Here is a 22,074-nt window from a genome sequence, read left to right as displayed (position 1 = left end):
CTCTTATTTTCTCTTCCACTGGATTATAACCCCACCTGCATGCTCTTAATGATGGGTTTTCAACTTCCAGCTGATTTATGGATTGATTTCTTTCCTCCTCTCTCTCCTGAGAAAACTGACAGAGTTGCAGACCTCACCGGCTAGGGCTGTTTTCTGTGAGAAATCAGTCAGGGAACACCTGAACATATCTCCAGTGCCTGCAGTAGCTCTCTTGAGTGCTTCTTTTGGACCTGCACTACAAGTGCAACCTGTGCAGACCAGGGGAGCGTGGGACCAAGGTCTCCTGTGTTATTTGCTTGTACCACGTTTCCTTTCAGGCATTTTCTTTTTAATATGACACGACTAATTTTTAATTATCATTTTATTTGCTTAGCATGGCGCACATATTAAAGACACTCAACAGCTGGTTCTGGTGGGAGAATATATGGATGCCTATCAACGTCACATGGGCACATTTCGTAGACCGTGAAGGCCTTGTCTTTCCAAAACCACATCAGCTGTATGCCACAATACCATATGCTTTTGTATTGCTGATTATCCGATTCCTCAGTGAAAGGTAAGAAACAGAAATTCCATGTAATACTCTCGTTAGTTGTTGTTAATGCTAAAAAATAAAATTGGAAATTAAGATAATGTAAGAATGTTGATCTAAAGATTTCATAACAGAGGGTTAGTTGGGAGTCTGCTAAAAATATCTACTACAGATAATATTGAAGGTGAAATCCTGGGAAATATTTTTCACTATCAGGAACATGCGATTGTGGTCCAATCTAGATGGAAAGCGTTTCTCTACATTTCTCTCATTTCTAGAGCAGCATTTGGATAATTCTCATTATCTCCTTCCATTAGAGAAACAATTCTTTCAGAAACATTTTGGATTCCTTTTGCTTTTTCTCCTTTGGTGGAAGAGTAGAGTTATTTGTCCTCCAAACCAAACCTCTTCTCTTGTTAGATCCTTCCCCAGGACATTAGTGTGAGGCTGATAAATCAAAGGTGTCCAGTTGTAGCAAACCTACGCAGACTGGAGGGATCTCAAAGTTTCATGTGAACATTTTCTGTAGAGCTAGTAGTGCTGATGCTTTTTTTTCTCACTCTGGTTTAGTGATCATGGAATCATTAAAGTTGGAAAAACCCTCCAAGATCATCTGGTCCAGCCACCCCCCTACCACCACTATCACCCACTAAACCGTGTCCTCAAGCACCACGTCCAACCTTTCCTTAAACACATCAAGGGACGGTGAATCCACCACCTCCCTGGGCAACCCAGCCCAATGCCTGGCAACTCTTTCTGAGAAGAAACTTCTCCTAGTTTCCAGCTAAATTTCTCCTAATTTTCAGCCTAAATGGCTTACTTCTGCAACTGGAGTCTTATGAGACGGGCAAAGGCTGGCACCACAGAAGAAAGATACAAATATATTAAGATTTTCAATGCATTTACTTAATTATTTGTTTCAATTTTATTGGTTTTATTTGATTTTTTTTTCTGCTCTAAAAACGTGATTAGTAGTTTTTGTAATTATTTCAGGATACAATGAGGAAATTTGGAATGTCATAAGTTGAACAGACTGAAGACAGAACCAGATAAGATCATTCATATCAGAGATCAAAAGTAATTTGGTTCATATGTTTATAACCATGCACAGTGTCTCCTGAGTAAATGCTTGCCCAGCTGTCTCACTGCACTGCTGTTGGAAGCTGCTCATGTGAATAATTAGCCCATACATCTGGTGTGCAGTGAATCGGCCCATGAATGAAGAAAACTGACCGCTGCTATGAGTAATAGGGAATCAGTCGCTGATATCAGCAGAGAGGAAGGGGCTTTTGTTGTTGTTGTTGTATTCTCCAGTAAAGCCTGCCCAAGTAGAAGAGCAAAACAGTTGGCTTTGCAGCTCCTAGTAGTGGAAAATGGAAGAGAAGGAGAAGCCTTCAGTTTCTGGGGGAGTTGCTGTGTGCCACTGGCTAGAGGCCACATGCAGAATCCTGTTTCCTGGGCCGTGGTAGCCCAGCGTGACAATGTGCTATGTGACTACCTGTCACCAGGAGAGATTATCCCAGTAGCAATCTTCCAGCATCTATTCACGTTTCATGTTCCCTTAACTATTGCTTAACTCAAATGTGTCTGTGAAAAAGACAAGGACAAAAAATCAGGATTTTTTCTATAGTTTCAGAGCATTTCAGGACCAGAAAATCAAGTAGTTGTCTACTTTTTTATTTTATTTTATTTTATTTTATTTTATTTTTTCCCCTAATTGCTAATATGCTGTGATTCTCTTTTGGGATTAGTTACAGGGAGATTATTTGTTCTCATGGAGCAGTCATATACTATAGCAGATTACAATGCTTCAGATTTACTTTGTTCATATCCTGGTATGAGAATAGCTGAGGTCTTGTAACTGCGTTGTATTTATTAATCTTTTCATTCTGTGTCTTTTCAGATATATTGCTATACCTCTAGCAAAAGCCTTAGGTATAAAGAATGTAAGACGTGTGAAGCCACAGCCTAATCCTGTTTTAGAGAGTTATTTCCGGGAGTGCTCAAAACACCCATCCCAAGTAAGGATTCTCATTCTTTTAAAGTAGTTTTGGCTTTTGGAAAATCCCAAGTTTTACTGTTTCAATAAGCCATTAGCAATGACATCATGGGATGAGTTCCAGCTGATTGACAGATGACTTAATTTATTTGGGTTTATGTTGCTTTTCTGCTGACAAGGGTATATAGCATCCAAAACAGAAAATACGTTTAAGATGTTTAATTTTCTGGCATGCTGTTCTAGGTTAGACTGTTAGTATTATTTCCAATGAAGATCAGTGCTCCATCTTTAACTCATTCTGCCTGGAGAAAATATCAACTGACATCTGTTGTTGGAAAGTGCTATCATATTTATTGCTAGCAGTAATATTGGAACACTGGTATGGAAGCTGTTTGATCTGTTATATTGCTGCATACTTAATCTTGGTTTATGTAAGAAAGAAAAACAATCTTTATATTAACTTGCTGTTGATTTTTAAATTTGAACAAGAAGAAGATAAAAGCCAACACTTAGTATTTCAAAACATGAAGCAACCTGATTGCTGATGGGGAGCAGGAATCTGTCCTTGCTGCGAATGTCCTTGCTGCGAATGCAATCTCAGGAAGTTCACTTAACTACAAATACCAAACAATTGCAGTTTTCCTATGCTGTTTTTTAAAAGAAAGATGTGCCTCATTGACGATTATTGATATGTGGAATTTTGCATTCTATCCCTGACTCTGCTGCTCTCTTATTGTGGTTTTGGCCTGCTGTTGTCAGGAGTAGATGTACATGTATTCATGTTCACATGTGAGCTCTACTCTCTGGCCAAGTACCCTGATCTCGGTTTCATAACTTCCTTCTGCATGAGTGCAATTTGACAATTAATCTCTGAAGGGAAGCACAGAATTCACATTTATTACTTCTTGGTACACAGGAAAGATTCAGACTGCCTCTTCTATGTGTCTGGCCTAGGAACCAGCATGTCTGAGTGCACAGAGGCCTGGCTGGTGACTGAGGGCATCTAGGCTCCATCATCTGTCTAAACAAAGTCAGTATTCCCGTGTGGCAAGTAGGGAGCTCTTCAGCCAGCAGGATGGGCTGAACACAGAGCCTGTTGGCAGTCCTGCCCTCCCCAGCAGCTGAGGTGCCTTTGCTCACATACCAGAGCTTGCTTCCAAGAGAAGACTAACTGAACAGGACTTACCTTGGCAGAGGCAGTGCTGCTGCCACCCACTATTTGCATACCAGCCTCGGAGGGAAAGAACTTCCCCAGGGATGAGTTGAACACTGCCTCTGCTCCTGCAGCTGCCCCAGGGGAGGTCAGCCCACACGTTCTGCCTCTTAGGATGGAGGAGAGGGAGGAAGCCGACAAGCTGCAGGTGGGGCACCGAGCACCCAGAAATGCAAGAGGCACGTGGGTGAAGGAGGAGGCAGCTCATCGCCCCTAATCATTAGAGTAGGAGGTAGTACCTTGTGCTTGGTGCACGCTGGCATGGCTGCACAGCAGAGCCACTTCACCTTTGGAGTACAGATAAAGCACAGACAACTGGCAGCTGCACTTGAAAGGCTAGATGGATTCTTAGGTGACTGCTCTAGCACTAATTTATTTTTAGGTGTTGAAAGAAGGCAGTCTGGATTTTGCTCAGTAAGATTAAGTGACTTGCCCTGCTGCGTGGCAGAATGCTGAATTTGAGAACAGAGCCCAGCTTGCCTTAACGCTGTCTCACCAGAAATACTCATTTAAATACAGTCTAACGATGATGCAAGGTAAAATATTGGATGCAAGGTCTACGTGCATCTATACATGGCACTCCAAAAAGTTACCCACTGCCAAACCTCTTGTTTAGCAGAAAAAGCTGCATCTTTTAAGTTATCAGAAGCCATTAGAGTAGCAATAGCACCATTTGTAGACTCATACATTTCATGCCTGATTTATTAACGTAAGTTAGTGTCTTGAAACCCCAGTATTTCTGTGAATGTCATTCAAAAATTAAACCAGGAAGTCTCGAAGTTAAAACACCATGGACAGTTAATATAAGTAATATTTTTAAATGAAGGTCTTATAATTGTGGGAAGCTGATCTGTGAAGTACAAAATAAATAAAGATGACACTGGTGTAGATCTTGTTGCTAACACTCTTCCATTTTTTGCAGTCAGAGATTCAAGGCCTTGCCAAAAAGTGCAACTGTACCGTCCATTTGGTGGAAAAGTGGTTTAGGAGAAGGCGAAACCTTGAGATCCCAACTGTGCTTCGGAAATTCCAGGAAGCTTTGTAAGAAAAGTCTTTTCTTTATTACGGATTTTTGTTTTGGAAAGTGATTGAGATCCTCAGATGCCTTCTTGGTTGGGGGCTTATTTCCAGAAAGCTGGGTCTGTCTGACTAGGGTTTTGGTTTGTGCGTATGCAAAGAAATTGAAAGGGTCTAGTAGCATTTCTCCAAATCCTATGACTCAAAAATATTAGGCTTACGGATTCCTGGGGGGAGGGGAACACTCCAAAATATTTTAGGTTTCTTCAGTACGTAATAATGGATTTATTTATAGGCTCCTGTTATGTAACACTTGATGAAAACATGCAGAGAATAGGAAAACACTTGTCTGTCTGCCTGTAATCATAAGGCAACCAAAATGCTTATTCACTGTTTAAATATGTATCTATATTTTCATCTTGGGATAATATAATGTGTGTACAGAAGTGAGTTCAAGAGCAGGATTCCTGGCATCCTAATTAAGTGGTAGGTGTTACAGCTTGAGCACGGGGTACCATGTGGAACATGAGTTCAAATCTGCTAATGAGGGTGGGCCATTGAGTAATTCCGAGTGATAACAATGAATATGTAAAAAAGTTTCAAAACCTCCTCCTGCATATGATTGAAAACTGGAAAAGCATTCAAGAGTCTGATTTTCCACAAGCATGTGAGAACTTCCCCATACATAAACATTTTACTAATTAACTATTCCAGTGTTATCCAAAATCTCATACAAATTGGAAATCCCCAAGTAGGCAGCGTGGCTTTGCTTACATAGCTCAACCCTTTTTGCTACTGAAGCTAACTGTACCAGTGTAAAACTCTTTCCTAATGACCTGACTATTTGGGCTTTTGGCTAGCATGATTACCTTGGTAAAATTCACATGATGATATTATTTGACCTCTTTTAGTGTAGATTAGCTTAAAGAACGAGGGTTAAAAGCTCAAAGTTGAGTAGTTTATCAAGATTACTTTGTGTGAATCGATATGATAATAATTTGATCTCCTCTGGGCATAAATGCAGTTGATAGACAGAGGTGTGTTGCTGTGAAGCCTAACTGAGTTGAATAAACTGTCTTGGCAAACTGATGTTCTTTTTTTTTTTTTTTTTTTTTTTCCTGCTGTTGTTTTGTGGATCAGTTAACTTTGTTTTGCAAGTGACACTAAGATTTCCTGCTATCGATACAAGAGCTGCCTGCCATGCATCCATGGCTCTAGTTATACACAGCCAAAGACTGAAATTAAAACTTGCTTGGCAGCCTGAGTGAGAATGAAGCAAACAGGTTTTTCTTGTGCAATTTTGTGAACCTTGCTCTGCTCTTTGTCAGTGAATTTAATTGGATATAATTTTCAAGGCAACAAATTGAACAGAGTTATTCCATGCTAGTAGTCAGTGTTACGAGCGTTATGACATTTTTGAAAGCCTGCAATCTACAGGATCTTTTTTCTGAATCACAAGGAAAATCTGATGAGCCAGTTCTAAGCCATACTTAAGCTATTAGTGCTCCCTGTTAAGCAACACTGGGGTTTGGAAAGTCCTTTGCATGAAACCTTCCCTGCCTTAAAAGACTCGCCAGCCTTTAACTTCACCTATTAAATTCTCTTTTGTTAGACTCAGTTTTAGAGAAAAGTTTCAAGAGAAGATTCCTAAAGTTAAATCAGAAAGATCCTTTTATACAGTTGTTGTTCTGTGCTGTCCCTGGCGGCCAGAATCCAGAGTTTAAAAGGCACATGTGTAAAGTTTGGTGAATTTGGATGAATTTTACTTTGGGTTTTGTTAACCAAATTCATAAAGAAGCTTGGCTAAATGCAAAATGAGGTAGTGCTCTGGCAGTCTTGTACATACGATGAGTTCATCTGAAGCACTGAGTGCTTACTGCCAAGTGCATTCATTCCACAGACTTGTAGGGCTGGGGACCAATGGTGCAGTCGTGTTAGGTGCTCTGTGCTTTGGGTCTGAGTCAGGAAGTCACTGAAGCACGCACTTTACCCTGAACACAGAATCAGTCCAGCTATGTCCACTGGACTCCTTACACCTCTGCCTGAAATACGAGGAGAGCTGATGGCAGAATCAGCCCCTGTGTGAAGTCTATCCTGTGCCACAGTGGTGCTTTCCCTAGATCTCTTGGTTAACTCTGAGCAAGGTATTACTTGTGAGTTCCCCTCTCTGCTTCCATTTGCTGTCCTGATTTCTGCCATTTGAATTTCTCTGTCTGTGCAGTGGGTGGTTTTTCATCATCTTAGGAAAGATGCTTCAAAGTAGAAATGTAGAACGATTGCTTATTACCAGTGTATCTGGTGGCAATTCTGTAATTGTTGTCTTGATTTCTTCTGTGGGCATGAGACATATCGTCTTGTCTAGCCTCCACCATCTCATGTCCTCATTTTTTCATTATTTCTTTCTCTTTTAAAATGCTGGCTCAGTCTTTGAACATCTCATTCTTTCACCTGGGATATCAGCCTCCAGGTAATGCAGGGCTCAGAAAGAAGGGGTTGCTCTTACCAGTCTCATCATTGTCTCTCAAATGACACTTCATTACTGTTTGCCAAAGACCACAACCATCATTTTTATAAATCTCTCAATTAGTGCTAGCATAAGCAGTGTTCTTGTCAAGGCTCTTTCTCCTTTTTAGCAAATCGCATTTCTGGGAGGCCGTTTGCTGTTCTCATCTGGGACACTTCTTGTTCCATGAGATGTTCTCACCAAGTCTGGGGCCGCATTTCCCTTTCTCTGTGATGATGACCTTTCTCAGCATGCGATGTCCTGCAGCATTTTCCTACTGATCTTGAAGAGTTGCTCTGGGAAAGGTCAGGCTTGTTCCAGCAGAGGAGAAAAGGGCAGAGGAAGAAGTTTTCCATCACCTGTAGAGGTGGGAGTGGGAACGCTCTGGCTGAGTCTCCAGCCACACCCAGTCCCAGGGACAATACCTCCCACGCAGGTTCCAGAGTCATCACAAGGCTGATTGCTGGCTCCAAATCACAGCATCCTGCTCTCCCATACATAAGCAACAACATAGTTTCGGTTCCCTAAGATACACAGGATTTTTTTTTTTCCCTTTGCTGACTTACCAGATCAGTGATGAAAATCTGTGAGTTTTATCTGCCTTGATGGATATGCATTTAAACCACAAAAAGCTTAGATCAGGCTTAGTTAAATGCTGCCAAACCTAGTCAAAGATTGAGGTTTATGGGTAATCCAGGCCTGAGCAGTAAGATAAAAGCTTACATGGTATCTGTTAAAGCGTCGTGGAGCTCCCCAGTTTTCAACAACTGGTGTTTAAAAAAACACAAAACAAAACAAAAAAATCAAAAGAAATTAGCTCAGTAATTGAAACAAGTCCCCGTTGGTGACAACATTCACAATGTTTAATCTGACTAGAAAGTATATACTATGTGGCTGAAAGGTTTTATGCTGATAGTGAGCTGTGAGATTGAATATTCATGTTGGACTAAACTAGAGGAATTGATACAGTGGGGAAGGTTGCTGTCATCAAATATTTAATTCTTAGGGAATTTATTACAATTTTCTGTAACTATTAGCTTGATCAGCTTGAGCCTGGCTGGAGAACTTCTCCAATAATCACAAGCAAGACATCTGTATTGTGATAATGTAAAATCATTTATTTTTTTTTAGCAATTAGGTAAGTATAAGTATTTGAGTAACAGTCATTTAGATATAGCCCACACATGGCAACCCTTAATATGGAATGTGAGGGCACATTTATGTGGAAATTGTCTGTGATGCATGATGACTTGCTGTAGGTCTGACTCAGGATAATATCAATGGGAAAATAATGTTATTTTTTCCTTTTAATCTTGCAGCTGGCGATTTTCATTCTATCTTACATCTTCCATTGCTGGATTTATATTTCTATATGATGTAAGTTAATTTCATTAAGTTTTGATATTATGTTTTTAACAGAACAAGGACTGATTTATAGATCTTCACGAAGCCCATCAAAGCCCATACACTCTGATTTCAGTGGCTGCTTGGGTTCAGATCTGTGATGTATGTAATCTGTGTGGTAGGCTGCAATATACACTGAAGTTTTGCGTGGATTTCTAAATTTTCTTCTCAAACTCCTGTAATTAAAAGAAAATAAAAATGTATGAGTTATCAGCCTTTTTAAGAAAGGTTTTAAGTCCCATAGATGGTTTTACAACGTGCCTTGTTAACACCTACAAATGCATCGCATGGCCACGTTTTTCTCAAAGGAAGCAGTAAAAGTTTTCTGGCAGTGCTTTTTGGGGTCACAACAGCAGTGTGTTTCATGGCTATTTATTGAGGTGTTACTCCCAACTTCTGACTCAGCAGCAAGAGAGAGAGTGCTGCTTGTAACTATGTGAGCACTGCCTGGGGTGTCATTAATGCTTCTCCTGAGCAACTGAACCATTTTCAGTGTGTCTACAGTCATTTGGCTCTTCTCCCCAAACGCTGTTTATCATCACAAACCAGTGTGTGTGGCTGGTAAACACAGCAAAATCTAATCATTGTGGCAACATATCTTGAGTAATTGCAGTAATAAAACACACGCCCACTGCTTTGGATGATGAAATGATGAACTGGAATGCTTCAGGTGTCCTGAAGAGAAGCCAAAATGCTGAGACTAATACAATAAATCTGAGATGTAAGATCTCTTCAGAAATTGGTGGAGAGCAGTTATCCAGATCATAGTTTCTCAGCTCGTTCCACACAGAGAATGTTTAAGTATTAAGGATTTTGGAGTTAACATGACTTATTGTGGCTCTGCTGATCCGTCTGAATCATCTGTCTTTCCCAGAAACCTTGGTTTTACGACATATGGCAGACGTGGGTTGGCTACCCGTTTCAGGTGAGCTTTTTGGCGTCGGTCCGTTGGCCTGAGGGCATTCCAGGTATTTCCCCATTGGAAGGGGTAATCCACAGACATGCTTCTCCCTCCCAGCGGGCACCACCCGGAGAGGTGTGGCACCAGACTCTTCTGCCTTTCCTTGGTACCTCCTGCTGACTGTTGCAGGACTTCGCAGCCATCTGCCTGTGCTGCAACACGGCCCTCCAGCCAGACCACTGCCATTCCCACCAGCTTACCAGCCGCCCACAGTACTCCTTTTGTGTTAGAGGCTTCAGTGCAGAACCCTGAGGCTTGCACCAGTCCTGGTGTTGCTTTGAGGCACTGCAGAACAGCGTTATATGGCTGTGCCGAGCAGCTCAAGTGCCGCGTGCTCCCTGCACCCTGTTGCTCAGTAGCACAGGCAGAGGGAGGGAGCACTGCAGTGGTTTGACTTGGCAGAATGCAATTCCCTGCTCTGGGAATCTCTGCTCAGGACTGATTTTTTTTTTGTGTGTGTGCAGTTTTTTTTAACCTCCAAGGGTCTGGTTTCTTACTCAAATATCATACTAACAATCCCCTAACAGATGGCTCCAAGCAAACTTTCTTCTTGCCCACCTGTCAGAGGTTCTTGTGTGCTACCCCCTCCTTCATATTTCTGTAAATCTGTGGCCCATCATCCTTCTCCTTATTCACCTTCTACTCAAGGGTCAAAAATAAAAAGAATCCTGCCTCCCAGCTGGGTTTGCCAAGCTCCTCTTACTCATGGGACCTGATAACCAAGCTTATTCCCTGCCACCTGGGAAAAGTATTTAAGCAAATGAGCAGCCAAGCTGATGTAAACTCAGCATCCTAGCCCTCTTGTGCCCTAAGCAGAAGCATAGGATTTTAATGTAAGCAGATGACTTTTTGGTCATGAGATGTATGAGTATCTACAATGTTCGCCAAAAAGGAAAGCTTCGTTTATTTGCAGTTGTTTGTAATTAAATGCAGAAGCACTGTGTGTGTAGTTCTCTGACAAAAACATAGAAAAAAAGCATGCTAAAATTTGGGGGTGGGGGAAGAACAGCAGAAACAGAGTTCGGTCTGAGTAAAGGTTAAAATATTTGGCTCCCAGAACATCCTTCTTAATGAAGCCCAGAACATGGATTTAGTTTAGTTTAATTTTTTTAAGCAAGACGCATCAGAGAAGCAAAAGAAGTGAGGAAAGGAAAAAAGAAGTAATTTCACTTGGCATTCAACGTTTGGTATTCTCCAAGTTAACTGTTTTTTTTTTCTTCATTTACAGACTTTGCTGCCATCCCAATACTGGTACTACATGGCTGAGATCAGTTTTTACTGGTCTCTCCTATTTACACTGGGGATCGATAACAAAAGGAAGGCAAGTGGTCAGGCTGGTTTGTAGCTAGAACCTCTGTTTCTACACGAAAAAAATAAAGGCTTATACAACTGTCCTGCTACGGGATTTGGTGCAGCCACATGAGGGCAGCATCAGTCTACACCTGGCACACATGCAGCCATCCACGTTCTCCTGGCTGCCAAGGGCACCTCTCGGTGACAAGCATTGCCTGTCACTTCACCTGCAAGGAGACCCTCAAGGGCTCTGTGCTTGCTTGGCTCTATCTTTTTTCTTCTCTTCCTCACAGGATTTTATGGCTCATGTCGTTCATCACTTGGCAGCCATTGGGCTAATGAGTGGCTCGTGGTGTGGCAATTATGTGCGTCTTGGAACTTTGGTGATATTTGTGCATGATACTGCAGATTTCTGGCTCGAGGTAACCCCGACTACTTTTTTAAAATATATACATTAATAATTATTATTTTTTATTGTCCAGCTCGTGTTCAATGATGTTTTAATCTCTTTGCCATCAGATTCATATGTTCCCTCCCTATCCTCACAGAGAGGCAGCTTCACACAGTCATAAATTGTAAGCTAAAAGAGAGCTTCCAGATAATTTACAGAATGTTACAGAATCCATTATGAGAAAAGAGTAAAAGAGAAGTTCAGCAGTACTGTACAGGGACTGGAAATACAGCTGCCTCCCTGGATTATTCTTGTTTCACTGTTAAAATTAGACCAAGTTGGCTAGCCTGCGAACAGCTTGTCATGATACCAATTCTCAAGCAAATTTAGCAACTAAAAGCTTGGCTACTTCTCTAAACTGTCTTAATTTTGTCAGCATTCACACCCCTGTGTTGACCCAAGGGGCACGTCTACATCATACAGTTCTGGCTGGAGATACTCAAACTGTCTCTGAACAAGATATCACAGGTACTGGCAGGAGAAAAACATCTCCCTTTTTCTCCATCTCTGGATGAAATATCAGTGTTCAGAAATGCCCTAGGATTAGGAAGTGTTTTTCTCTGCACACAGCTCTGTGGTGACAGAGACCTGCTGCTGGGTTTCTCAAAAGATGAATGCGCTCTGTGGTTCATTCAGTGGCATCATTCTGGTTTTATAGCCCCAGGATTCAGAGTGTAGTTTCATCACCTATTTTGCTGGCAGTACCCATGCAAGCAGATCTTGCAGGCTGTTGCCTCTCATTGGACATTTCTTCTCCAAATATGCTTTCAGTTCTGATGGAACAATTAATAGTGGGGTCGTGCAGTTGGGGTTGGTCCAGATTAAAGGCAGTTTCTTTCGCTGGATTACTGGATTTTAATCCTGAACTGTTTTGTGGTCCAACTCACTGTGTGGCCTTTACAAACAGTTGAACCAACAGCTGGTACAACAGCACTTAGATGCAAACTGAAGTTGGATACTGGCATAAATTAATTCAGCCCTGTCACTCAAAAAGAAGTTGATCAAAATGCTTTTTAGACCTAGGCTTGGCACCTGGAGCTTTGTTCACACTTGAGAACAGATGTTTTGTTCACCAGGGTGATTCCTAAATGAAGCATGGGGAGCTGTACTCTTCTGCTATGGGAGGAGCAGTAATAATGATCTTTACTAGTGGGATAGAGACTAAAGCTAGGACCTCCCGCCCTCAAAGAGGAAAAAAAGTTCCAAATTAGGCACAGAGAAGGGTAACATGCGTGCACCAGAATGCCTGTGTATAACGGGCTACTGCTCCTCTGGAGTGTGGAGATAGGGCCAGCGGCTTCTCTTTGATTCAGCCTGCTTTGAATCTGGTACAACGAGAGATGAACTTCTGTTTTCAAGAGCACTTTGTGTTTTCATGACACTTCTACTTTCATATCGGAGAGCTGTTCCTTAGGCCCCTGATACAGAGTTCTTGCCTTTGAGATAAAAGGAGAAATATAAACAAGGAATCTGTTTTGATGCTGCTTTATTAGGTATCAGTAAAATGATTGCTCTGTATGTCAGGCAGGGAGGAAACCTGCTTAGGTGGAAGATGAGTTCTTGTTTATGAAAATGCAGAAAGGAATTTATTTCAGAGAATATTTGTAATATGTTTGAATTTTATTCTATGTAGGCAGCCAAAATGTTTAATTACGCTCGCTGGGAGAAAACCTGCAATGTGCTGTTTATCATCTTTTCTATCGCATTCTTCATCACGAGGATCATCCTGTTTCCCTGCTGGTAAGCGATATTTAATGTCACAGCCTTTTATTTCATTCCCATTTCCATTGAAAGGTTAGTATTGGTTGTGATGGGAAAAGAAAAGAAATGGATTGTATCTTAAAGAGCAGAAGCTGGGCTTTTGTTATTGTTGACTTTAGTGGCCAGCTGGAAGAGTTGATAGAAACCTGTAATTTTCTTTAAAAATTTAAGTAAAAATAGTTTTAAAATGAACCTCCTGAAAATGTATTAACATAAATAAAAACTTTCACTTACTATTTAACTTGTTTTCATAAATTGTAGTTAAATATTATGAGCTCCTGTGTTTTTGAGTGGGTTGAGCTACTTAATTACAAGAAGTCATAGTCCCTTTCATTACATCCCTCCTGCTGTAAAGCAGAGTACAGTCTGTCCTATATGATTGCAGTTATTTATTTATTTTTTTGGAGTGCATACTTTTTGGTATGTAACTCTCAGGTAGCACCTCGCCTCACTTATCTACATGGGGGACAGTCAGAAAAATTAGGGTAAACCAATTAATTTATGAAGTCAATGCACATAAATCATAACTTTGCACTGCAAATTCATGTGAGCATTTACTATGATTTAATCTGCTTTGGAGTATCCACACGGGTGCTTAGTGTGCTTAATGCTTAACATGTTTAGCTTTTAAAAAGCGTTTAATGTGTTTCACATTCACGGTTTCATTGATTTGTTCGAGTTTGCTTTCATGCCCCTCCCTGCATGTGGACAAACCCTTAGAGACCCAAGCTGGTTAAATTAATAGTTCTGAACATTGATCAGCACAAGGTTTTAATTTCCTGTAGTATTCTTTTTCAGAAATGCTGATGTCTTTTACTTTCTTGTTATTTTTTGATTAACTGCACAAACGATCTCCAATCATTTTGCTTCACTGAGTTTCTTGTTCTTGAGCTTGGAAGCAAAACGTGATGAGATTAAAAGGACTCAAAAAGTCCAAAATAATATGGAAGAAGTGAAGTCTCAAGATGGACAAAACACATGTTAATTAACAAAGAGCCCTGTTGCAAAGCTTGCAGGATTTTCTCTGAATGTGGATTTCAGATTAGAGAGAATTTGCATGAAAAAATGGCACAGACAAGCTCTGTGTTGCATATTATCTAGACCACACAGAGCTCAAGATAAAAAAAAAAAAAATCTATCCTTTTTTAGCATACTTTCATGCAAGACTCAAATTTCTTATCTTCTGAAGTCTGTACTTCAGTAGAGATAATATAGTTAAGCCACAGCTTGTTAATTAATCTGTCATTTTTGCAGAGCTTTTTAAAATTTTGTGGAAATAGTTAATCAGTTTGGAATGTGAAATAAGAAATCATTATAAATTGCATGGAGAAGGAATCGTGCACCATAACAGTGACTTTTATTTTATTATTTTATTTTTTTTTAGGATTCTGCGTGCCACGTTGTATCAACCTACATACTACTCCACTACTCCTGTCATAGCATATTTCTTATTCAACGGGCAGCTATTGATCCTTCAAGGCTTGCATTTATATTGGGGTTACTTAATCTTCAAGATTTTGAGAAGGTTCATTTTCTTAAAGGTAAGCAGTTCTGTTTCTGCTGAGAGGTGTGTGAAATACCAGCCATATACTAACACTTCCAGTAGAGGTTACTTGGATTCTCTCATTGTTTTCATGAACTTTCATGTCAGCATTTTTTATAGGCACCTACTAAGTATAAACATGTTCCAATGTGCTTTCTACCCCTCGTTCATGTTTAAGGTCATAGATCAGAATATCAAAACTTCAGGTACAGCCTTTTTTTTTTTTTTTCCCCCTGTATTTGATGTTTTGCTCTGATAATAAATGAGAAGTGAACTGTTCCAAAAACTGGAGCCCAAAGATGGCATTGAACTCTTGAAATTCCTGCGTTCAAGGTGAAAGTAATCTTTTTCTCCCTGGAATTTGTAAAAACATTAAAAAAAAAATAATCATAATGGGGAGAGATGAGTGTTGAGATCTTTTAAAAACTAGAAAAGAAATCTTGTTCTTCAGGTTCCTCTAAATCTGAGGTTGGCTATACTTGAACATTCTGTTTTTGGAGTAAGAAAACCATTCGAAGCTGATTCAGTATTATACTATGACATAATGAAATAGTCACATTCAACTGTGACATATAAATAGATCAGCAAGAAAGCTGAAGAAACAGCTCAAAGGCTTTTTCTTTTATTTTCAAAGAGGCTGTTTAAAAAGACTAGCTTTGCTGAGGATGTCTCAACATATTCACATGTTCAGTAGAGTAACAGTGCAAGTTTGGGGCTGTCATAATCTACTTTTAGCTTGTAGATGAAATTGATGTGGGGAAAAAGCTGTAAAATGTTTGCTGCAATCTAAGTCTTGATTGATTGTCTGAAGTAAAACTTTCACAAGGTCTTTTCTAGCAAAGTATGCCAGCAGCATTTAGAAAAGAACTTGGGAGAATGTCTCAATATTTGACACAACCATTGACAGGGATACTTTGCTAATTAAGGTGAAACTTGTGCTATTGAAAAATGGTATTCCTTGTGAGGATCAAGAGACAAAAATCTTGTGATACTGTCCTTTTATCTGAAGCAGTTAATGCTGTGAAGCATCTTAAGGAAATAGAAATGTTCCTTTCTACCCATATTAACCATCGTTCGACTGCTAACAGAAACCATTCTATAATTTACTTTCTGGAAATAATTAGCAATGAGCGCAGTGCAAATACAATTACACCCAAGTTTGTTGCCCAGGCATGGCCCCTATCACTGCAATAACATCCTGACCCGAGCCTCTTTGAAGTTGATGGAAAGAGTGCTTCAGATTATAATAGTACTGGATGAAACCAGCTGATTATTCTGGCTATCACCATGCAAATGAGAAAGAGACGGGTCAAATATCTTCATTCTCAGTCCAAGCTTGTTCTGTATTCCAAGTATTTTTCTACTCTTCATTTGTTTATTAATTTCAACCAGTATGATGAGACCCTATCAGCAAAGCTTGTCTTTTTAAACAGCTTTTTTTAGTAGAAAAAGAAAAAGCCTTTAAATCAACAAGAAAGCTAAAGAAAAAGTTCATTTACATGCCATAACTGTGAACTGCAAACTTGTAGGTTGTGGTACTTTAGGCCCAGTCTTGCTTTGATGGAGAGGCTCAACTAAGAAATGAAATGCCATGATTGACTCAGTGTGGCTTGGCATTGTAATCCGTAATGATTGTTTCTAGTGGTTGGGATTTGCATTAACAGTGTGTAAAGTGGTATTTTTAATTCCTAAAATGATGGTTGCTGGGAGTGTTTGTGCTTCATTATTCCTTCCTTCCATCCCACTGAATTTTCCTGATGACTTTTGACAAGGGTCTGAATAAAAGGTTTCTTGATGAGGTACTTGGGAGGATGATTTTGTTGATATTTTTTGTTTTTGTTTTCTGCTTTATTTAAACCTGGCTTCTCAAGGAAGCTTGTGCAATCAAGCTATGTTTATCTGATCCCAGTGCCAATCTCAGCCTCATTGGATGGCATTCCTGGGTTCCTACAAGTCTTATGCAAATAGCTCGATATCATAGGGAAACCCAATGTCTTCCCTATAAGAAAACTGGTTACAAATTCAACCCTTGTTAGAGAGTAAACAGTTGAACATAAAGGAAAAATCTGTAGAAGAAATGGCTTGCTTTGTGCTGCTTTTAAAACATGTTTTTATGTTTCTTTAGAGACTGAAAGACTTGTGTTTCTTCCATGTAGCTTACCTCTGATTAATTACAGTCTTTCTGGCCAGGCTTACTGAGTGTTAGCGTTTTACTTCTTGTTTTCTTTTTTGATTGTGGCCTTGCCCCTGCACTGAGCTGGAGTTTGTCCTACATATTTCACTGTAATTTGACAGAATTTTTGACATAACTTTAGCACATTGTCAAAATATCTGTCAGGATGTTTCATCAAAATTAGCCAGATTGACTAACATCTCCTATCCATCTTTAACATCCAATCTTATAAAATGTCACTAAAGGCAAATTTTTGTTGAGAAATTGACATCTAATAGGGGAAGGTAATAAAAATAAAAAATAAAAAATAAACAAAAAAAAAAGAAAGAAAAATAAGGTACTTTAGCTATGAGGAATGAAGTTGTTTGACTGTAGTACAGAGATATTTGTGCTTTACGTGAGAGGTATGACCTGGAATTTAGCAACTGCACAACAAGTGCGTACAAGCCTATTGCAAAATCTGCTAATGAAATGAGCATGGCTGAAACAGTTCAGGAAGAGGCAGAAAACAAATTCCATGTGAATCACAAAACTGTAGATGTTTGTAAAGTTTTCTTACCACTCTTGAGAAGTCAAATGTAGAGGTAAGTGGACTGCTAACGTAAGTGAAAGGTAGAAGTGTGTGTTCCGTGTTCAGCAGCCACGTGTGCTTGCTGTATGCAGAGCTTGAAATGAAGGTGGCCCTCACACAACCCCAATGAGATCAAGAGAGAGCTCTCTGCTTGGCAGCTGAAGAGGAGCAGGGCTTTGGCATAGCTTTCCATCCACGCTGGTTGGGTGTTGTGTTTTTTTTTGAGAGTCCACTGGAAAAAAGGTCTTTAGATACAACGGTTAGGAGGAGGTTGCTAGGCCAGCTATATAAGGCCAGCCTGCCCTGCCTGCTTATATGCCTTTGTAGGGGCAGAAATGCTTTATTTTGAGATAAGAGCTTTTTTTTTTGTGTTAGTCACTTCTAAAAAATGTAAAAGCACCAAGCCGGCATCTCTACCAGGGATTTTTGATTCCTTATACAGCTCTCGGAGAAGATGGTTTCCAAATAACATTTTTACAGTGGCAGCAGCAGCAGGCCTAGCCCTTTTCAGTCTGCATGACTTCAGCTGGCTTGCATGTGCAGCCTGTTTTCCATAGCGGTGGCAAACTTGGCTGTGAAAGCAGCCAGTGCCTCCAGAACTGCAAAGGCAACTCTGGGAAGAATGGTGTTAGCAAGGCAGCACTTCTCTACCACCAGGTTTGTTACAGACGTGCTCCTCACAAATTGCTGTTGCTATTCTAGTGAAATGCCAGTAAACCGTTGCACTTGCATGAGGAGGGTTTTGTTTCGCCGCCCAAGACTTCTAAGTTTTCATTCAGAAAACGGGCAATTTCTGATGTTTTTCTTGAAGCAAGTTAGCCACTTTAGGTGGAAAAATGAATGATGTAACTGGGGATAGGGATTGATGTGGTGTAAATATACAAGCCTGAAGGAAGCTTGGAGCATATCAAAGGTGTGAAGACTTTTTCTCAGCACCTTCTGTGCCTTGAGCCACCCGGTGCTGGCAGGGTCACCGGTGGAAACGGTGATAGTGCAGCAGGTAAGATCCTCTGTCATCCTTCGAAGGGCAGGTGTCTCCTCTGATCACATCCTTCTGGCTCACGCCATCTCACAGCCTGGCACCCAGGAGTCTTTAATGTATTTATTCTGAGTGGAAGGCGGTGGTGTCCCTTGTCAAAGCCCAGGCTAAGGAACCGGCTTGGGTCAGACATGAACCACGGGGTGTGGTGAGGGCCCGAATCTCCAGGTGGTCACATACCCAAGTCCCCGTTGCTGTTTATTCAGAGGCTTGCACAGAGCTGTGCTGCAGCTTGCTAGAGCTGGGGGCGTAGCTTCAGTATCCTCACCGTCAGGCTGCGACAGGAGGCTGTGTTAAAGGCAGGAATTAAAGCAAAAATGACATCAGGAGCCCAGCAGCCTTACCAGGTGGTAGCTTTCTTCAATGCTTTACCCTTCCCTCTCATGGAAGGGTGGGTGGCTTTTGTCTGCCACTGGGTGGACAGAAGCTCTTCATCTCAGCTCTCGCCTCCCCTCTGCACTAATTATCCTGTCTCTCTGGGATAATTGCTCGGCTGGCTTGCTTCAGCCAAAAAGAGCTTGGATTAGAAACCCTGCCATCTCCCTCCTCCCAAGTACTGCAGCCAGAGACGAATTAAAATGAGGAAGAAGGAAAGAGGGACATAGATGATCTTGCTCTGTGCTCGTGTGTCCAATTTTCTCAGCTCTGGGAGTCTCTGGCACCTGAGCTGATGGCGCAGAGTGCTGGTCTCGACACGTGTGGGCCTTGTGCTGCCTTTCCCTCAGCTCAGTCCTCCAGGAGTGTCCTAACAAGCAGGGAAGCGAGGCTCTGCTCAGCTACTTGACATCAAGAAGCTGTTTATTTTCTATGGGGTTAAATTTGGAACAGGAATATAATTTTTTTCAAGTCAAAGATTGTTGTTATGCTGGAAAACGTTTATTAAAACAATAAAAATCCAAACAACTGACCATGAACCCAAATGTCCTTTTCCATAGGACATTTTATGACCCTGTTTACGATTGAAGCACATCCATGTACGAGAAGCCCTTCAAGGTCAGACCTGTTGGCATTTATCTTAGGTCAGTTCTGCAGCGAGAGGACGAAGGACATTTTTCAGTGCAATTTCTTTTCAAGTTAGGTCAGGCAATTGCAATGTGAGCCGCTGGCTGCCATCTTGATGTCCAAGGCCTTTTGTTGCTAGGGAACTCGGTGTGTTTCTGTAATATTGAACAATTACATGGTTAAATTACCCGCTTGTATCAGGTTTCAAGCACCACTGAAACATGTCTAGTCATCATGTCTGCACATATGAGAATATTTTAGGAAAATTGAAAAAACATATAGAGAGGTATGTACACGTGCACTGATTTAAAATATCTCGCCAGGAAAATCCCATGGAGATTAAACATTTTATTTCCAAGGTCAGAAAAAGGGAGCGAATGACAGCAGCTTATAGCCACATTATTATGGCAAATTAAGATGTAAAATATATGTTAAAACCATTACACACAGAGTTAAGGTTTTGAGAGTACGGTGTTTTAAATTTTGAAAAATATGTGTAAGTTGTAGGAAATGGGCACGGTGTCCACATGACTCAGATACTTCAGGGCTGATGCGAAGTCCATCAGTGGCAGAAGGTAAAGGCAGGTTTTTAATGGGCCGTAATGTTACCAGCAATATATTTTTTGCTTCTTTTTATTGCTTTGTTGCCATCAGACTGTCCTTGACTAAGGCAACGAGCTTCCTACTAATAGCTGGTGTTCTGTAGGAGTCATCAAGTACTGTTTGGATTCACCTTGGTTCTTTCTTCCTATTTTTTTAAACTACTTACTGAAACGAAAGCAGTACTCAAGTATTTCTTAAGCATTTTTGGTTGGACATACTCTTGTCCATGGTTTATTCATTCCTTACTCAGTCTAAATTCCCAAGAGAACAGTGAGAGTTAACTCTCAAAGAATGACTAATGGCAGTGTAAGATAGCTGAAAATGATAAGAAAATGCTATTTTGGGCTTGACATAAGAGCTGTGAAATACTTGTTATGACACTTGTGCTACGTCCAGCGCTCCTTCCTCTACTGAAGCATTTTGCTCTGCCGGAGGACTGCTCTCGTGCTAAGGTTCCCTCTGCCAGTTCAAGTTAAACTTTCTTCCCTTTTCTTATGTACTCATCCTGGGATGCCAGTACAGTCCTTGCTCTGAAAGTGGTTAGCCACATAAAGACTGCTTATATTGGTTATTTCCTTTTCTGCGTCAAAATAACACGTACTAGTAATGCTGCATCCCTAAAAGTTTAACTCAAATACTTCAGTGTTTGAACAGTAATGCACAGATGAGGCCTGAAAGCCCTTTGGGACACAGACGTAACCTGCTCTTGTAACACACGCCCTCACTGCTTGTACTGAGGAGTAATGCAGCTTTACACCTGCACAGGTGCTGACCTGTGCTCCTTTCTAGCTTTCTTGTTGTGAATTTACCTCTTTAGAGACCTGCTATAACCCTCTGTGGAAGCTTTTAAATTAGGTTATACAGTTCCCAGAGGCCATGCTACCTGCGTTCAGGCGGAGGCTGTTCAGAGGCACCTCTGCTTCTGCTGAGCTTTCTTTCCTTGGGCCCTGTGTGGAATTCTTTTGTTAGTTATTCCTCCTACCTTTTTTTTGTTTGGTGTCTTTGTATCAAGAGTAACTTATAAGATTCAAATGAATTACTAAAAATAAATGCTCTAACCACGTGGGACCTGGGAGTATGAAATTTCAATTGTGAATTTGGGTGAGAACTTGTTTGTTTATCATAGCCCCACAGCACATTCTTTAAAGAAATGTTTTTTCCAATTTTCCTGTTTGCAGGTAACATTTATCCATGAAAGTACAGACTTCCATATGACAAATTTAAGCCTCCCTGGCTCTTGCATTGTTTTCCTTGGTTACCTTTAGAACCAGGTCTCCATCCATCACACTCAGACCATGGAGCTGTAGTGGTTAAAGCCTTACTGACTTACCTTTGATGTGGGAGTCGCTCTTCAGCCTCTGTTCACCCGGGAGCACTGCGACTGCGAGCGCTTGGCTGCCCTTGCAGCTGGGGCAGCATTGCTGCCCTCGCTGAGCTGTGCAATAACCTGAGATATGTAACTCTAAATACAAATCGTAATTTTAAAGCTATGGGGGGAGGAAACCTTATGTAACACCTAAGTAGAAAGGCCTTTAGAGAAATTACATTTTAAATCTCTTCGGTGGCAAATAATGCTGGAAGCAGTGCTCACGCATTGGAGCTGTGCACTGTTCGGTGTGCACCAGGGACACCGAAGGTGAACTTGGCCTGGTTGCTGCCGGCTAATAAACGCTGACTTCTGGCTTCAGCTGCAAAGGGTCACGGTGTGACCCTGGTCATACGCAACAGCGCTGCGCTTCCACGCACCGTGCAATTACTGGGATGTGAAAAGGAACTCTCCAATGTATGTTGAGTTTTGGCATGCACAGCAGTTTACCTGGCTCCTAAAAAGTCATTTTTATTTTTTTTTTTTTAGCAATGGAAAACTTTTTCAGGACATTTGTAATCAAAAAATGAAAATTGAAGAGAATTAACACGGGGAGAAGTTATTCATTTCAGCAAAGTGTCATTTGACAGGAGTTTAACAGGGAATGGGGTTTAGTTCCCTAAACCATAGGCACTGAAGTTTT

At 40.8% G+C, this 22,074-nt stretch overlaps 1 protein-coding gene across 1 annotated transcript in view; it reads left to right on the top strand.

Moving 5' to 3' along the window:
- Window positions 1–374: 374 nt before the first annotated feature.
- Window positions 375–22,074, top strand: part of CERS3 (ceramide synthase 3) — a 34,277-nt gene continuing 12,577 nt past the window's right edge. Inside the window, exons 1-9 of the mRNA XM_032195005.1 lie at window positions 375–556; window positions 2,436–2,553; window positions 4,667–4,785; window positions 8,584–8,641; window positions 9,543–9,593; window positions 10,858–10,950; window positions 11,216–11,344; window positions 13,007–13,113; window positions 14,519–14,675. Of these exons, the coding sequence (XP_032050896.1) occupies window positions 375–556; window positions 2,436–2,553; window positions 4,667–4,785; window positions 8,584–8,641; window positions 9,543–9,593; window positions 10,858–10,950; window positions 11,216–11,344; window positions 13,007–13,113; window positions 14,519–14,675 (1,014 nt within the window). The remainder of the gene's footprint in view (window positions 557–2,435; window positions 2,554–4,666; window positions 4,786–8,583; window positions 8,642–9,542; window positions 9,594–10,857; window positions 10,951–11,215; window positions 11,345–13,006; window positions 13,114–14,518; window positions 14,676–22,074) is intronic.

This window comes from Aythya fuligula, chromosome 11, assembly GCF_009819795.1.
Source record: "Aythya fuligula isolate bAytFul2 chromosome 11, bAytFul2.pri, whole genome shotgun sequence".
NCBI classification, from domain to species: domain Eukaryota; kingdom Metazoa; phylum Chordata; class Aves; order Anseriformes; family Anatidae; genus Aythya; species Aythya fuligula.
This window is presented reverse-complemented; position numbering and strand designations above follow the sequence as displayed.